The 19,136-nt window shown below is 41.4% G+C and overlaps 1 protein-coding gene across 1 annotated transcript in view; it reads left to right on the forward strand.

Annotated features, from left to right (window-relative positions):
* The window catches only part of GMDS (GDP-mannose 4,6-dehydratase), a 659,903-nt gene that overhangs the window by 112,385 nt on the left and 528,382 nt on the right, over positions 1-19,136 (forward strand). Inside the window, 3 exon segments of the mRNA XM_033115015.1 lie at positions 5,180-5,224; positions 16,396-16,483; positions 18,516-18,625. Coding sequence (XP_032970906.1) covers positions 5,180-5,224; positions 16,396-16,483; positions 18,516-18,625 — 243 coding nt within the window.

Below are 19,136 nucleotides of genomic sequence, written 5' to 3' on the forward strand. Positions count from 1 at the left end.
TGAGTGTCTTTTATTGGAGATAAAAATTAGTCAATTTAATATATGTTCTAGGTATTTATAAGAACAAATCAATTGGCAAAATACAGCCTGTAGAAAAATGCATAAAAAATATTAGTGATAAGAATAAATAATTCCCAGAAGAAATGGTCACAAACACAAAAAAATCTCATCAGTGCCAATACTAAGCTAAAACTGAAAAGAAAAACATAATTTTTTAACCTATGAAATTGGGAAACAATGTTTTCTAAAATTCTCTATGATATTTTTTCACATGCAAATCTTCTTTAAAAATTTACTGTGGACATAAGACTGACCATTAGGATCTTTTGAAATTGAGCATGTTTAGGGGCAAGAATTCAAGGTAATGGTAGACCAATATGTAGGATGACTGGGGGGTATCCGGCCTCTTTCTGAAATACTGCTTTTAACCTTCCAGCTCATCGCGGTTTCCGAAAAGCTCTGGTGTTTGGCAGCAGAGCCACTGTCACTTGTTGATGTATGTGTGTAAAGTGTGCTGCACCCACTAAGCACCTGCTTGAAGGGCTCTTGCTCTAGCAGGTAGTTGGAGGGAAGGGGTGATTACAGCAGGTGTATGTTAGCTGCTGAGCACAATCAGTTCTTTATTGTTTAGAGTTTGTTGATCACATTTCTGGATTACCGTGCTCCTCTCAACCAGGAGATAAATCAAAGCAAGTGAAAGTCAGTACTTAGGCTACTGCAGCCTTTATGGGGAAATAGTTTTCAACTTTAAAGACTTTAGGAGATGGGAGTTATTTATATGCTTTATATATTGATGGTGTCCTTATTTCTTGTCTACTAGTCAATCCGTCTGTTACCACTCTACTGCTAACTGTTGGCTTATTCTTGTTCTTCACTCTGCTAATGCATTGGTGTGTTTTACATGCTTCTCAACAGTAGACATTAATCCAATCTCTTCATTTTTGATCTTTTCACTGTATGTTTTGATGGAAAAAATCTGAGGTTGGGGAGCCCGGAGACCCGTGGGTTTTTTTTTTTTTTTTTGTACAGGTTGTGCTGCTTTCTGTGAGTACACTAAACATGTAACTGTTTTGAATCTCAATTTCCTGATCTATAAACCGAGAGAGTTGACTTAATTAATCCCTGTAGTCTTTTGAATTCTGTCAGTCTGACAGAAATTTTATCCAGTGATTTGTGTTACAAACATGAGTCAGGTTGAAATACTTTTCAAATATATCCTGCCTTTGGGTTCTTCAAACTGCACGGGCTAATCTTCCCATTGGAAGTTTTCATTCTAATTCAAAACACTGTCCTCTGTTAATTATTGAGGTATTCATATCTCTCTTATTGGAGACATTGATTACTTTTATACTGTAATTGCGATTAGCTGAAAAAATGCTTATTTTAGAATACTTTTAGAGTAATTTCGAGTAATACACAGAGTTAAAGAGCAGAAAAGGCGGTGTAAATTAGTGCTTTCTCTTAAAGAAAAAGTATTCTATTTCCTGGTACTTGAGACGGTCTAAACAAAGAAATTCATTCTATTAGTGGCATGATTTCTTTAGCCCAGTACTACTTATCTTATTCTGTTCAAAGAAGCTGCCAAAAGGTACTGAGGCAGAAACATACAGTAGGATTCAGTTCATACAGGGAGCGAGTTCTCAAATTGCATATAAGAAGGTATCCTGTTCATTTGTCCTTCGGGGCTGTAAGTGCCTCCATTTTTGAAGAGAGAAGAGAAATGCTAGTTCTCTTCTTTGCAGGAAGGCAGACTGCCTGACATGTATATGTTTGGACATCGGGTGGATATGAGGGTCGATAAGTGCCATTGCGATTGGGGCAAACTTTCTGTGCTTCCTTCAGCTTTTTATAGATGGGAAATTTTAGGTAGTTTTCATATTACAGCCAAGGTGTAATTCAGTTTATTTCTGGAATCACTCTTAACTTGTATGGCTGTTTATCTGGAACATTTCTGAGTACTCTGTGAAAGGTGAAGAAAGAGTGTCCCAAGTACAGGCTCCTTGGGACCCTGGGCAGTGGCCCTGCCCTCTGGCCCTACCATCCATCCACCACAAATCCGAGGCCACCTCCAAACACTGCTATCCAGCTTCCTAAGCTGTGCACAGGCCCACATGAGACTGGGGGGCCCTCACATGCTGGCTCCTGGCCCCCTCCTCAACTCTGCGGTCTTCTAAAATTATGTGACATCTCTGGGTTTGGGTCACCTGGTTAAAACTAGAAATGCTGTCTAATCCATGCAAACACCCTGTAATGGAAAAATGATTAAATCAATGTGGTTTAAAAATGAATCCACTTACGGCCTTTCATGATTTTGCTGGGTTTTGACATGCTTTGGTAGATCCCAGGTTGAGGAAGGAGGGAGGGAGGGGGCTTGTTTCCTAGGTCAGAATAATGGTAGGCGTGAATTCTAGTCCTGGCTCCACCTCTGGTGGTGTGATACTAGGCAGGCTGGCTATCCTCCACGGACCTCGGTTACCTCAGGTGCCAAATGGCTGCTTGCCTTCTGGGCTGAGTGTCTTGAAAATGTTAAAGCCATGGTGATTACTTAAAACTCTATAGCATTTACTGTGAAATGGATACTCTTAATAACTACGTGCAAAATTAAATTTAAGAGTCACAATTGGGACATTATTTCTCCAATTAAAAAGTTTTCGGTAACAGGATTGAACCCAGGCTGGAATTTGTGTCAGATTAATTGTGTTCCTTGCAAATGAGTTGGAAATTTAGTGCATTAGTTCCTTGATTTCTGATGAGTTAAGTGTCAGAATTCAATGTTGGTTGCAGATTCTTAGCTGCCATGACGTTTCAGTCATCTGTCTGTTTTAAGCTTTCTCCAACAGCCCTGTTCTTCTAGAGGCGGCAGAGAAACAACAATCCCACTGTGTGTGGTGGACGCCTGCCCGCTGAGATCCTATGTCCCCCACAGAGTCCCCTCAGGGACCTGGGGAGAGGACGAAGGGAGGCCAGCTGGGCTCCCTGGGCCAGCGACCAGGAGGCCTCGCTCTGCTCCATTTCCCACTCATTGTGCAGGCCAGGCCCTATCACTTGAGAGACCTGGCAAGGAAGTGAGGAGGAAGTGAATGCCACTGCTGGTTCAGAATGTTCCAGTGTGGTTGGAAAGTTTGAGAGGCAGCCTGGGTGAGAAGAACAAGACCTTATTGACAGGGTTCGGTCCCGGTCAGGTCTGTTTTACATCAGCTTTCCAAATAATCACAGCTCTCTCTAGCACTTTTACCTCTGCCTTTAAAAAACAAAACAAAACAAAAAAACCTAACAACTTTCTATACAACCATGATAAAACATAAAGCATTTTAACTTTTTATTCCAAGAGAAATGATAAAACATGAAAAGTATAGTATTGCCTGATTCAAAATGACAACACCAACAAGGAAAACAAAACAAAACATTCTTTTTAGGGCTTTCCAACTTACTGTAAAATTATTTTTCTTATTGTAAATGCTTTTTCTATTAAGCTGTTTTCTCACTGAATGATTTATAAGACTAGTGACTATTGTCACGTTCCCAATGGTCATGTAGTGACCTGGCTTGTCCTGGTCTGAATTATTTACCCCTCTTATGTGATTTAGTTTGCATATTGGACATGCAAAAATTATGCAATTGTGTATATCATAAGATTGAAAGGAAAAGGAATATGTCAAACCTTTTCTCTTCACATGACTCTATAAATCAGAATATTTATGTCAAGAAGTCAGAAGAAAATCTGCTGGAGGTTTTAGCGAATCACAAAATGTGTCCCTTGTATACATCTTGCCTTGTCTCCCTACCTGAATTTCTGTATGCCTTCGGCATTAATGTCGTGAACACTATCTTGGAAGTCCCCTCATTTTCAGGACCCGGAGGTATCTCCACTTCCAGCCTTAAGGCAAGTAAGGATAATATAATAATAAGTCCTTCTTCATTTGTCTTTTTCCTGGTATATCTGGTAGGAACTTTCGAAGCTCAAAGGGATATTTTAAGCTTTTTGAAGCGGTGATAACTAAAGAAAACCCAAATATTCCCAACTATGTTTTGCATATGCAAATTTCTAGTAATTGGAGCCTCCCATTTTTATGTTTAAGTCTGGATGGGCTTTAGGGGACCTACCTGGATGTCCACTTACATGTTTACTTGTAAAATGCCTGCAATTCATTTTCTGAGCAAGGCTGGTGACTTTTTATAGAACCTTTAGAATGGTGGTTTCCCACTTTTTGTCTTCTTAATAGTTTAATTAGATGACTGCCATACTTCCTGTCCCTAAAAGTGGCACATGAAACAGTTTAAATGGAACCCCCTTACCTAGAAATTTTTTAAAGAATTATGAAAAACCAGTTGCAAATCTGTGTTTAGTTAGACAGCTTCTTCTGAATGTAGAGATTAACAGAATGATTTAAGATGCGTACAAATGAAGTACTTACTTTATAAAAGGTGAACACCCTCCTTTTATTTAGAGTTCGTGTGCATGGGCACAGGATATTTAATGTTAATAATATAAATCTGACCATGTCCACCACCCCCATCCTGACTCCGAACTTAAAACCCTTTCTTTAGTGCCTTTCCAGACTCCCTGGGTTAGAGGCCACATCCCCCACTCCCGACCCCCACCCCTGCCTGAAGGCGCCTTCTCCCTTCTCCGCGTGGTGCCTTCTCAGCAGTGTCAGCACTCTGGGCCCCTGCCTCCTCACACCCACCCCGCCCTCTCCCAAGTCCCACAGCCACTGTCTTGCCCTGTCCCCTGTGTGCCTTTTCTACAGACCCCAGTCTCGGTCGGAGTTTTATTTTGTGCTCCTACAGTACCAAGGCCTTCTGCTTTGTCTCATGTATTTTGCATATTTTACACAGCTAGTAAGTGGCAAAACCTAAACCTATGTCCATCTGATTCTGAAGCATCCTGTCATCTCTGTTGCCCCCTATTCACTGCCTGGGTTTCAGTTTCCTTCTCTGTGAATATGACAGTGACCACACTCTTACCGTGCTTCTGTGGTGCACAAATGAAACAATGTCTGTGAAAGTGGACAGTGAACCGTGTTTACCATCATCATCTGTATTACTTTTGTTTTGTTTGCCGTAATCCTTAATTTATGTTCATATAGCCTCTTAAATGCTTTTCTCCAAACTCTGAGTCTTGGTTGCCTTCTTGGTTAGTCATGATGGGTCTGACGTTTGTCCATTCTCTTCCTAGGATGGCTCATACTTGGCCGAGTTCCTGCTGGAGAAGGGCTATGAGGTGAGTGACCCAGTGAGCAAGCGCAGGCTGGTGGAATCACTCGGACCCAGTGGCCTCCAGCTTCCTCTGCTGCCGTCCTCCTGTGTGTGTTTTCCACTGAAACTCCGATAACAAATCAAAATCAGGGAAGAATGTGCCTCTTGGCTTGTCACCATGCCAGCTCATTGTACTGTTTATCTGCTGCCGAGCCCGGGTGGCTTCCCCCGATCCTCGGTGTGTAACTGCTTTGCACGCTTCCCACATTCTCAGATAAAGCGGCAACTTGTATATGCTCAAAGCTATAACATTATTAGGGTTAATTTATGATGTAATGTGTTACATAAAAAAGTCCCTCTCACAGTGAAGTCACTTAATTTGGAAATTGCACAGAGCAATAAAAACTAAGTTGATCTTTGGCAAGCTTAAATGAAAAATTTACACTTACAGATTTTGCTTTCTAATAGGCAGATATATATTTTACAGGTTTGCTGCTGTCATCACTACCATTGTTGTCTTCTTTTTCTCCTCCTCCATCTACTCCTTCAAAATGTTCTGCTTTCCTTAAATGTGATGTAGCTTGATGTGTACATCTTTGGTGTGTACTTCTTTCATAAAGAACAGTTTTCAGTATGTACATCTATATAGATTCATGTAATGCACGGAGACCCTTATGCTCTGGGCTGATAGGGGAGTGTTTAGATTAATAATTTTGGATTCTCTGTTTATCCCAGTTGGAGGTGCATTGTTTAAAAAATGTGCACTGCGGGCAAATGGATAAACAACAGCAAGGGATTTGGCATGGAAACACCAACAGGATTTGAAGAAAAGGAAACTAATTTTCTTATTGTAACTCATAATCTTTTCAGAGAGCTTTGACTTTTAGACTTTAAGAAGTAATAGCAGATATGTTTAGCACCTTCTGTACCCTTATCTAATAGCTAGTTCTGTATCTTTCAATAAAGTCAAAATAAGACAATATAATTATGAATGTATTATGCATGTACACAGATGTTCATATGCATGTATTCCTACAATAATTGAACAATAAATACATATTCCAAGAGCAGTGGATTTTAGAGCAGATTATATATAATGCAGAAGAGTTGGTTTGCGGTACAGACTGTTTTTTATTCAGGCTAGATTAACATAATGTTGTAATAAATCTAAAACGAAAGGTTTGGCAGAGAGGCAAACCTTTGTTTCAGATGTTGGGACTGGCTAAGAGGTCTTGGTGGCTGGAGAGCAGTTAGTGATTTGGCTGTGTATTGAGTAAACCAAGAGAAGGAGCTAACCGAGTAATAGTTGATGGGGTTCAGGACGCACTACCCCCAAATATGGCACAGTAAATATTTTAAGCTGAAGGAGTTTGAGAAGACAGCAGAAGTTTCTCCCATAAATCTGTCTTTGTCAGTTTAATGTAGAGGATGAAAAAGTTTCCTCGATCCTCTTAGGGTCCCTGGCTGGGTCTGAAAATTAAACTGAAAAGCATACAAATTTTTTTAATGTGAGTTTTACATGACGGGGAGCTTTCATGAGGAAATGAAGATCCAAAGAAACAGGTAAGCCTGAGTATTTTTATGTTAGGTTTGATGGAGAGTGGATAGTCGTGGAGAAAAACGATAGGTCAAGGAGTATGAGGTCAGTGTAGTAAACTGGGGGAAACTATGGAAGGTCTGTTGCTTCCGATTCTTCTTGGTGTTCCCTTGTTTTTGGAGATAAGGGTGGTCCTTTCCTGTGAGCATATATAGGGAGAGCACCTCTCACATGAGGGTTTTATGGCAGCTTGAGGGGAGAGTGGCAGGAGGAAGGTCAAAGTGGCCTTCCTGCTTCTGCCATTTTCTCAGATTCCTTCACCTTCAAATAGTCAGCATGTCAAGGTGCCATACCTTGGGGTGGGGTGCCCTGACCCCCCTTGCAGTCACTGTGGTTTTGGAAGAGAGAGGTGGTGTATCAGAAGGAATGCTTGAACCGCTTGGGTGTCAAGATTTCCTTCAAGGTGGGTGTTGGGGACTGAGACTTGAGATGAGGATGGTGGAAAGAAGCAGCCTCTGTGGCTAGACCAGAGGAAAGGGAAGGCAGTGTGAGGTCTCCGTGATGACGTGGTGGCTAGCGATGACGTGGGGGCTAGATGACGTGGGGGCTAGATGACATAGGGGCTAGATGACGTGGGGGCAAGCGATGACCTGGGGCTAGATGACGTGGGGGCAAGCGATGACGTGGGGGCTAGACGTGGGGGGCTAGATGACGTGGGGGCTAGCGATGACGTGGGGGCTAGATGATGACGATGACGGGGCTAGATGACGGGGGCTAGCGATGACGTGGGGGCTAGATGAGTGGGGGCTAGAGATGACGTAGGGGCTAGATGACGGGGGCTAGCGATGACGTGGGGGCTAGATGACGTGGGGGCTAGAGATGACGTAGGGGCTAGATGACGGGGGCTAGCGATGACGTGGGGGCTAGGATGTGGGGGCTAGAGATGACGTAGGGGCTAGATGACGTGGGGCTAGCGATGACGTGAGATGTGGGGCTAGAGATGACGTGGGGCTAGATGACGTGGGGCTAGATGACGTGGGGCTAGCGATGACGTGGGGCTAGATGACGTGGGGCGAGAGATGACGTAGGGGCTAGATGACGTGAAGATGACGTAGGGGCTAGATATGACGTAGGGGCTAGATGACGTGGGGGCTAGCGATGACCTGGGGGTAGATGACGTGGGGGCTAGCACTAGGGCGGGGTTGGTCTGGATGTGGTAGATGTAAACATTCGTAGTCATCAGGACGCTGCTGGGAGAGGATGGGAAGCAGACATGCAGGGAGAGACAGAGCTCCATCTAGGCAGCCCGGGAAGGAGTTACAGACTTCAGAAGACAGGTAGTACCGTTCCTAAATGGATGGGAGACTTAGAAGTAAATGTAATGAGAACCTAGGAGTGCCAGGGGTGAACTACAAATGTGTTTGTTTTTTTTGGCATTTGAAATTTTAAGAGCAGATTTGATTTTGATAACGATAGACAATAGAAGGCCCACTTGGCAGGTCACAAGTAATGGGAGGAATGAATCACTGAAACAGTGATTGGCAAGAGAAGAGAGGTTTAGGAGAGAGATCCATACATAGATAGAAGCAAATACTGCAGACAATACAGATGGAAGGTGCAGAACTGCAAAGCATAACCAGAAACATTCCTCCTCATAGCACAGGGAAATGTGAGTTTTGTAAGAATGGGGGAGTGAAAGGGTGTTTATCCACATTGTATTCAATTTTAATAGGCTTCTGTGTTCAGTTTAAGAGATTGATATAATTGGAGGATAAGCTATTAAGAGGACTCTGATGGCGGCACAGGCCTTGTCTTTCTGTGCTTACAGCAGAGTAAATGTGAGAGTGATATTTCAAAGAAGCTGCATTGCAAAATTTCTAGAATTATCAGCCAGCATTCAGTCCCTGGTTGCTCAGGACCATAAACAAAGTAGCAGGGTTAGTAAATTGCATGCAGTAGGTAGGATAAGAGGGGCCACACCTGTCCACACCTGAATCGTCAGGGCCATCGCCAGCAGTTTGGATGAGCACAGACATCTAACTCAGCAGCTTCTCAGCCTGCATGCCCCAGAGCCCATGAAGATGCAGAGGCCTGCAGTCTGCCTTCGGAACTAGCCCCCTTGGCTGCTGTTGCTGCTGATGCCGCTGTCCTGGGTGCCGCAGTTTGAGAACCACTGCAAACAAAGGTTCAAATGAGATCCTTTAATCACAAGATATCTTTCTTCCCTTGAAATTAAAGTTTGTTTGCTCCCTTTCAGTCAAAAAAGCAAAGGAAAGGTACAAAAAGCTTGGCCAACCTTAAAGCAAAAAAGCAAGGGCATGTGTTGCGTGATTAGTCATGCCTTGTCTGACCTCATACATTGGGTTCCTAAAGCTGTGGGGCCTGGTCATCTGATGTGGTGGCTGAAATCCACGTGTCTGATCATGTTTTGAATGAACTGTTCAACGTGAAAAAGTGAAGAAGTGCTTCATCACTGGTCCGGTTGTCATTAAGAAGAGACTCTATTTAAAGTTACAGTTTTTAATGTCGCTTGTTTCTTAAATTTTACTCAAGATTAAACATTAAGGAGAACATAAAGAGAATGGATCTAACACTAATTCCTTATAGACTATAGGTATCATTTCATGATGAGGAAAACTAAGAATTGTCAGGTTTTATAGAAAATCACCCTTTAAAACTTTATATATTTAGTTCCATATATTGTTGAAGTGCAAAGGGTAACTCTCCTTTATGCCCCAGCCAGCTCCGTGCAAGGGAGGTGGGTGAAGTAGTTGAGCTGGCGGGGAGAGGAATCCTCGGGCTCCGTCTGGTGCTGGGTGGCCTGTGTCCTGTTCCTCCTCTGCCACCTGTTGGTTCTGTGGCCTTGGCCGAGTCACTGGGCCTCTGTAAGACCTAGTTTCTTCACATTAATGGGGATACTAGGCGTACCTGTTTCCCAAGGTTGTTGTACAAATTAGGTGAGACAATCCATGGAAAATAGTCCAGAGGAGCTAGCTCTGGGGGCTCTCGGGGGCTTATTGACAAAGGAGTGGCAGGATGCCACGTGCTTGATGCCGACAAGCCGAGGCACACAGATTCTGTAGAGGGCACCTCGGCCCGTTCATGACTGAGCATTAGTGAAGGGCGGGTTTGTTACTTTGCCTCGGACCCTAGACCTGTGCCCCGACCTTGTCTTCATCGGGGAAAAGGAACATGGACAACAGGAAAGCTTCTTAGGAAACTGCATTCTTATTTCAAGTGCCTTCCTAGCATCACTGTTAGCAGGTAAGCCCACAACATACTTTTGTACCCATTTTGCACAAAATACAGAGAAGCCAGGGAACATATTAAAAATCTATGTTGAATGACTTGGTAACAACTACAACACAGCGTATCAGAATTGAAAAAAAAATAGGCAAGTTGTGGGTTTCCCTTCCAGGAAATGAACTATAATTAAGGAAATGAGGAGGACAGACAAGAAGTGGAAAATAAGGATTGTCCAACTGTTATCTCTGAGAAATTATTTGCAAGAACATGGAGTTTCTATTCCTCTGTTATTTTATTTTTATTAGTTTCAGGTACAAAGCAATGCAATAGTTAGACATTTAAACCCCTCATAAAGTGGCAATGCACCCCCCAAGCTACCACCCCTCTGACATCTTGTATAGCTGTTACAATACCGTTGACTATCTTCCCTATGTTGTACTCCACGTCCCGTGCCTATATATACCTATATATTTAGTTATAGTTGACATTCCATATTAATCTACTTCAGCTTCGGGTGTCTAGCACATTGGATACAGTCTATGAAGTGATCCCCCTGATAAGTCCAGTGCCCATCTAGCACCTTACATGATCTTTACAATATTGTTGGTTATATTCCCCATACTGTATTAGCTACCAATTGTATTTCTTAATACCTTCACCTTTTTCACCCTGCCCCCAACCCCTTTCCCATCTATCATCCTGATAGATCTAGTACCTATCTGGCACCATACCTAGTTATTACAATATTATTCGGTGGCGATGAACTCCTTCAGCTTTTTCTTGTCTGGGAAGCTCCTTATCTGTCCTTCAATTCTACATGACAGACTTGCTGGGTAGAGAAATCTTGGTTGTATGTTGTTGCTTTTCATCACTTGGAATATTTCTTGCCACTCCCTTTTTGTCTGAAAAGCTTCTGTTGAGAAATCAGCTGCCAGTCTTATGGGGGCTCCCTTGTAGGCAACTAACTGCTTTTCTCTTGCTGCTTTTAAGATTCTCTCTTTGTCTTTAAGTTTTCTCATTTTCCTTATGATGTATCTTGGTGTTGGCCTCTTTGGGTTTATCTTGCTCTCTGCACTTCTTGGGCTTGTATGCCTATTTCTTTCATCAGGTTAGGGAAGCTTTCTGTCATGATTTCTTCAAATAGGTTTTCAATTCCTTGCTCTGTCTCTTCTCCTTTCGGTACCCCTATAATGTGAATGTTGGTACGCTTGATATTGTCCCAGAGGCCCCTTAAACGCTCCCCAGTTTTTTGGATTCTTTTTTTCTTTTTGCTGTTCTGGTTGGACGTTTTTTGCTACCTTATCTTATACATCGCTGGTTGGATTCTCTGCTTCATCTAATCTACTGTTGATTCCCTGTACTATGTTCTTCATTTCTGTTATTATCCTTTATATCTGATTGGTTCTTTTTCATGGTTTCCATCTCCTTATTTATGCTTCCTATCTCTGTGTTGAAGTTCACCCTGAGATCATTGAGCATTCTTATAAACGGTGTTTGAAATTCTGTGTCTGATAGATTGCTTATCTCCATTTCACTTAGTTCTTTTTCTGGAGCTTTATTCTATTCTTTTGTTTGGGACGTGTTTCTTTGTCTTCCCATTTTGGCTGCCTCCCTGTGTTTGTTTCTATTTATTAATATTAGGTAGGGCTGCTGTTTCTTCCGGTCTTAGAGTGGCCGTATAGGGTAGGTGTGCTGTGGGGTTCAGTGGCGCAATCTTTCTGGTCACCTGAGTCACTCTGGTCACTCACTCCAGATGTGTACCTTGTGTGGGTTGTGTGTGCCCTCCTCTCGCAGTTGAGCCTTGCTTGATAATCGCACATCAATGGGAAGGACTGACCCTCGGGCTCACTGGTTGTGAGGATGGCTGTGTCTACAGGGGAAGAGTTTTTGTGCAGGGGCTGATCCTATGGAGCAGGATCTGCCTCAGCAGGACTTTGGTACCTCCTCAATCCATCCCTTGGGTGTGTAGTACTTGGAGGCAGCTGGGTGATGCTCCAGCTCGTTTTGAAGCTGGCCACTGGGGGCACCAGCCCCAGGACCACCTTGGAGAGGATCCACTGTAGGTCAGGTTCAGCTCCAGCCTGTGCCCCACCCCGGCCACCTGGAAGGAGCCACAAAGAAATCCACAGATAGCTGCCACCCATACTGTGCTTGGGAAGGCACGTTGAGAACCAAGCTGGCCAGCCAAGGCCAACTGCCTCTAGTGCCAGGCTTAGGGCTGCCAGCCAGAGGTATAGGACATGCTCAAGCCAGATGCTGCTTGTCTGAGTTCTGCGAACCTTTGACAGTCTAGGAAAGCCTGGAGCTTGAGCCAAGGCAGGCGGTTTGTATGAAAAAACCACTGGAAGTGACCTGGGTGTGCCTGAAAGTTGGGGGGGCCTGGTCTCGAATCACCAGGGTGTGGCAAGCTAACTGAGGAGACTCAGATATGGCGGCCACCTTGTCTGCACACGGGGAATGGGGAGGGCTTAGCAAAGAAACAAGGGCCTCTACCAGCTTCCCCGTCCAGGAGAAAGCCGCCTCTCCAGCCCCTGTCCCAGGCCAGACAACTCAATTCCCCACCATATGTCCCTGTCACTTCTCCAGCCGCCGCCCCAGCGCTCGAGCTCAGAACAAGTGATTTCATTGATGAGTCCCGTGTTTCCCGGAAAATAAGACCTAGCCGGACAATCAGCTCTAATGCGTCTTTTGGAGCAAAAATTAATATAAGACTGGGTTATATTATATTATTGTATTGTATTGTATTGCATTGTATTGTATTGTATTATATTATATTATATTATATTATAATATATTATATTATATTGTATTATATTTTAAACCCGATCTTATATTACAGTAAAATAAGACCGGGTCTTATATTAATGTTTGCTCCAAATGATTGTCTGGCTAGGTCTTATTTTCGGGGAAACTTGGTAAGTCTTTGCACAGTCCCTTTAATTGGAGCCCCTGTGAGTGCAGCTGCACTCAGTCTCACTCAGTCACAATCTCCACTGGTTTTCACAGCCAAAAATTATGGGGACTTCTCTCCCTGGCACTGGAACCCTGGGCTGGGGTGGGGCAGGGATCTCTCTCTCCTCTGGTGTTTGGGTAGAGATATCCCTCCCAATCTTTAATGGTCACACGCAGGTGTGGGACCAGCCCATGCCGAGTCTCTGACCCTCCTACCAGTCTGGAAGTGGCTCTTTCTGCGCATACTTAGTTGAAAGGCTTCAGCTCATCTTTGATTTTAGGTGATTCTTGATAATGCTTGTTTTGTAGATTAGTTGTAATTTTGATGTGCTTGTGATAGAAGGTAAGCAGAGCTTTTACCTACTGCGCCATCTTGGTTCTCTCCTCTGTTCTTGATCTTTGAGAATCTCTGAAATATTTTTCCTGGTTGTTGGATATCCCAGAAACCTTGTGAAAGAAAGGCAGAGCTTTTTATGGATTTCATTTTGAAACCATAGCAAGTGTTGGCACGGTGGCTCATGTCTGCCCTTTCACATGACCCCTTACGAGCTGTGTGGTCTTAGGCGGCATCCTCGTCTGTATAGTGCGCCGGCTGGTAATAGGAAGGTCGTTGTAAAGGCGAAGTGGTTAATGATCAGGAAAAATAATGTCTGGTACATGTCTCTGCTCTGTACGTGTTAGTTGTTGATGTTACCCATGTGATCTGTATTTTTGAAAAGGTGGGTGGCGTTAAGCATACCTGAAAGGCATCCTCGCCTTCAAAAAAAATCTAGACAGTGAAGAATTTAAAATCCAGTGGTAAAATTTTTTTGTTTTCTTGACAAGACATACACACACACACACACACACACACACACACACACACACACATATTCACATGCACACACACACACACATACATACATGAATGAAGGGAGGGAGAGGTCTTGAATGGGAGGGACGGAGGGAGGACTTCTCTAAGTATTACCTAATCCGACTCTAGGTTTTGAAGTCAAACCAACTTTGTTCTGACATTGAGAGAACTTGAAATTTTCCTTTTCATCATTTAGTTAAATGGGACATGAAATTATTTGTCAAAATACTCCTGTTTATTTTAAGGCCTCAGTTTTTCAGAATTATATTTGTTTTTGAACTGCTGTAATTTAATAATGATTATGTTTTAGTTTATATGGACTACTCACATTCAGCTCATTTATCTTTTCACTTTGGTTTCTAACACTTCATTTCTTTTCCCCCCAAAATCCTTATAAAAACAAACAAAAAACCCTACATACATCCCTTCTGTACAGGGAAAGCCGCTAATCTCAAATTCTTAACTAGATCATCCAGTTTGCACACATTTTGGCTTGTCTTAAAGTTTGTATTTCACCTGTCTCAAAGCAGACAGACTTAGCTTTCATTAGTTCTTAGAACAATACTTGGTGTCACGGATTAAGTGTTTGGCAGGTCTTTCCCTGTATATATGTACCACAAGTTGGGATTGAGGGGAAATTAAAACACTTTCTTTTGGTATTAAACCCCAAAACTAGTGCTTAATGCTTTATTGTCATGAGTGTGACAATGAAGTCCTGTGTTATTTATTTGCTGTGACTCTGTATAGTTGTCTGATTTTCCTACTGAATTAATCAATATCATTTAACTTTATTGTAAGACATATGTTTATATGCAATGTGTATGTATATGGCATTTCTCTTTGTTTTGGGTTGCTGGAATATGTCACTTACCAGAATTTCAACAATCAAGAGAAAAAAATAGGCCGCCAGCACCCAACCTCCACCTTTCACCAGTGTTTTTACTGCCAATTTCATATTTTTATATGTTTTCATTGTCAAAGTTAAATTATCTGTTTTTAGAGCATATGAATTCCTATCTATCCAATGAAATAAAGCTCTACTTGCACCCGAGCAATCTGTATTTCAGAAATAACTTTGGTGGTAAACACCAGCTTTGCTATGTATAAGTGTATACGTGAACTTGTTTTTATTAAAAAAAATTTCTTAAGTTTGCAGACCAGTTTAACTTTACAATTAAGTAACGACTTAAAAAATTGCAGACCATCAAATAGCATAAATCCTAAGCTTAATATGCCATTTTCTTCACTTCTAAATTAAGAAATGTGTATGTACACCCAAATCTCAAATTAATGTTTCCAAGATTTTACTGTTTACCTCCTAAAATGTCAACCAAGGTTGTGATGTTCCCTTCTTAAAATACTTTCGTGTTTACCAAGTTTTCTTGGGTTTAGTTCTTTTGAAAAAATAGAGTGGATGAGTGCTTTTCTCTTTGGCTAAAGCAACTAACAGAATTATTAGTTGTGGGTGTGTTGTATCCTTTTTGCAGATGTCAGTTTCTGATGTATGTCATATAAAATGATGATGGCATTTCTTTCTTTTGAAAGAAAGTCTTATGTGCTTATAATTTCTCCTTGCATTTGGAATATTTGAGTAATGCCAAGGATTAATTTTGGTTTGAAATAGAAAATGATTGAGTTAAAATATAGGAGTGTATTCAGCTGCAAATGAGACTATCCAACATTAGAAGGAACAGTTCTAAAATAAATGAAGGATTAAATCTGCCACCAGTTGAACTGGAACTTGGGCAGCTGGTGACACAAGCTGGTATTAGTACTGGCAACACAAAGGGAGCAATCTTGACACAAGAAGGAAGTGATACCAGGTCTGGAACAATTTCTCTTGTGTATCAGATACAAGCAGTCTTTTCTTCATTATTAGACAGGTATGCTTTCTGGTTCCAATGACTTTTTTCCCCCTACGCTTATTATGGTTAAGTCAAATATAAAAATCTTTGTTTAGAAATCCTCTCTTCATTTGAGTTTTCTTCATGTTTTCAATCTACTAGTACATAAACCTTGTCCCCAACCTGTGCTATTTAGTGTTCTTACTTTTCCACACAGCTGTATCACAGCAACTGCTCTCTGATTCTGTTTGTGACCCGAATATATATAGAGAGAGCGGGTGCAGGACACAAAGGTCTGAGGACCCTGGAAAGGTGTTGGCATCGGAGCATCTCCGCCTCAAGTTCTGTGCTGAAGAGGCCGTAGACTGTTTTCCTGATATGGCCTCATGCGGTCTGTCTTCAGTTTCAACTCTAAGAGAAAGTTTTGTCAGCAGTAGGGCTGCAAGTGTTTGGAAAAAGAGACATTTGAGTATCTACGACTAGTATTTGCTGTGAAGTCACATAATTATCTAATTACTTTTGTTGAGATTGGCAGTAAAAACACTGGTGAAAGACGTAGGTTGGGTGCTGGTGACTGGAGGGCAGTGGTTGGGGAGAATGTAAGCAGTGGAACTACTTCTAATAATGGAAAAATAATTTTTATAAATAATTGTCACATATTTTTCCACAAAACTAAACATTAGCAGAAGAACTTCTGAGTTGCTTATTAATCCTCATTGCAGATTTATAATTTGTTCTTATCTTTCCTCACTGTAAAAATACAGGTTCATGGAATTGTACGGCGGTCCAGTTCATTCAATACAGGTCGAATTGAACATCTGTATAAGAACCCACAGGCTCATATTGAAGGAAGTAAGTAATTTTCTTTTTCTGAAATCTCTTTCTATAATTTCCTATATTATAAGGTAATTTCAAATGTCGTTTTTCTTCAGATCCCATCAAGTTGTAGTTATTTACCCATGAATTACCTGCACTGAATGCTATCCACATGCGTCATGGCTTGCTGCCCCTGGGTCATAGTGCCATATTGGTTAGGCTGTTACTAGGATATCAGTCAGGTGATGCCACTCTAGAGACCGAGTAGACATGTCTTTGATCACCTCTTTCCAGGCATCCCTGTCCTCTCAAGTACTAAGATCAGCTCCTTATTCACAGAGCACCCTTGCTTTCTACGTTTGGTCTAATTTAATTAGGTTAAGCAATCTTTGTACATTTATTTATTTTTAAAAATAATTTCTAAAGACAGGTCCAAAAACAAATGGCAATAAAAACTGTATTTAATTGCTTTAGAGATCACTGTCAATATTTGCAGGTGTTTGTTATTTTTGTTAATAAAATTGCCTGCCTGTAGCTGTACAGTTTACACAGCACAGTCACAGTGTTTTCTCATTTGATCTTTCCAGCAGCTCCCGAAGTTGTGAATGAGACCATTTTATAGATGAGGAAATGGAGGCAGAGAGAGGTTGTGACTTTTTCAGTGCCACAGACCATGTAAAAGACAGAGCTGGGACTAGGACACAGGGTTTTTTTAACTTCAAGTTTGGCCTGCTTTACTTGTCCAGTTTTTCCAGCTAGCAGGGATGATCTAGTCAGCTTGTAAACAATCAGTGATTTTGTATTCACCTCAGAGCCTGGAATAGTTGAAGGTTTGGGTCACTTGTACAGATAGTGACATCAGGAAGATGACCTAGTTGTCCCCAGTAACGGCTTTTCACCTTAATATTTAGTTTATTCATTAATCCTCCTTGAAAATTATTATCATTTTTGTGCAAAGTACAGACTGGTATGGCTGTTGGATCTAGACAGAGATCAAGATTGTGTAAAAATAATGAAAAGACCACATTAGCAAATCGCCCATATATATGTCAGATCCTTCTCCCAATGAAGTCAGTGTGAGGGTCTGGTTAGGTTTTGGGTTACACTAGGCTAGTTGTCCCTCAGTCAGTTATGTCACTACTGCGGGCAGCTCGTGGGTGGCATAAGGACGATGTTTAGGAAGCACTTCACAAGTGCTGCATGAAAGCCTCTGAACATTGTGGCCTGCATCTTTGTCATTGTATTGGAGTTCTTTAGAGTATACACACTGCTGAGAGAGTTTCTTTGTCTGAATCTCACTCTTATGTAACACAGAAGCATCTGTGAGCCGTAAGATATCTTAATTATATGAGGTGTGACAATTAAATCCGTGAACTTGCTGCAACAATGTTGCTAACCTTTTTTGATATCAGAGGAATTATTCATTATGAATTTGTATCAACTGGACAGTTAAGCAAGTTTACTATTTGGAAGTGCTGAAAAGGCTGCATTTTGTGAAAAAGTTAGACGACTTGAACTTTTCTCCAACGATTCGTGGCTCTTGCATTGTGACAGTGGACCAGCTCACATAGCGCTGACTCACCGGTCTTTCCCCCAATGACTTCTTTCTTTACCCGAAGATAAAGGAAATAATGAAAGGAAGACATTTTGATGACATTCAGGGCATCAAGGATAATACGATGACAGCTCTGATGGCCATTCCAGAAAAAGAGTTCTAAAATGGCTTTGAAGGGTGAACTAGGCGCTGGCCTTGGTGCAGAGCTTCTGATGAGGTGTGTAGCAATGAGGTGTGTAGCACTTTTTCTAGGATGAGTTCGCAAACTTAATTGTCCGACCTCGTATAACATTCATATGATTTTTTTTAACTTCATCTGAGTTTTTACAAATCCTGTAGAGACTTAAGCAACAAATGTGAATATCTTTCTACTATTTAGGTTTTTAAAGACTGTGCTGCCCCAGAACCAGTCTGTTTTTCAGACTTTTGGAATATGCATTTCAATGTTGATACTTTACAAAACGGGGCGTATATTGTTTTCTTCTATCTAATGCTATGTTTTGAACCCTAAAGACATGAAGTTGCACTATGGTGACCTCACTGACAGTACCTGCCTCGTGAAGATCATTAACGAAGTCAAGCCTACCGAGATCTACAACCTCGGAGCCCAGAGCCACGTCAAAGTAAGCCATTTCCGTTATCGTGGTTTCTCTGCTGTTCTTGACTTACTCTGTACTTTATCTTTTGTCTGTTGCTTCTGAATACAGTACTACAACCACTAGTCCTAGTCCTCAAGTTTAATCATCAATACTAGTTTGCATATTAATGAATCCTAGTAAAAATACTAATACAGTTTTAAAAGTACATTCTCTGTTATTGGACAACATAATAAAATCTTACTGCTAGCATTAAAATGGCAGCATTCATTTATTTTGGGTTGATCTTGTAGTTATGAACCCTGCTTAGATATATTTTCTTTAATTTCAAGTCACATTGTAAATGAAGTGTTTTGTTAAAATATTGCAAAATGTAACTGGATAAAACTACTATTTTAATATTAATTTTTGGTAGTGGTTATATTACTGGCTGAGAAAATAGTATTTTTGAGTCCCAATAATATGTTAAAATTAATGGAATTAACTTTATATTATAAGTGATAAAAATCATTGGAAGAAAAACTTTTTATCCTCTTCT

This window comes from Rhinolophus ferrumequinum, chromosome 9 (genome assembly GCF_004115265.2).
Source record: "Rhinolophus ferrumequinum isolate MPI-CBG mRhiFer1 chromosome 9, mRhiFer1_v1.p, whole genome shotgun sequence".
Taxonomy (NCBI): domain Eukaryota; kingdom Metazoa; phylum Chordata; class Mammalia; order Chiroptera; family Rhinolophidae; genus Rhinolophus; species Rhinolophus ferrumequinum.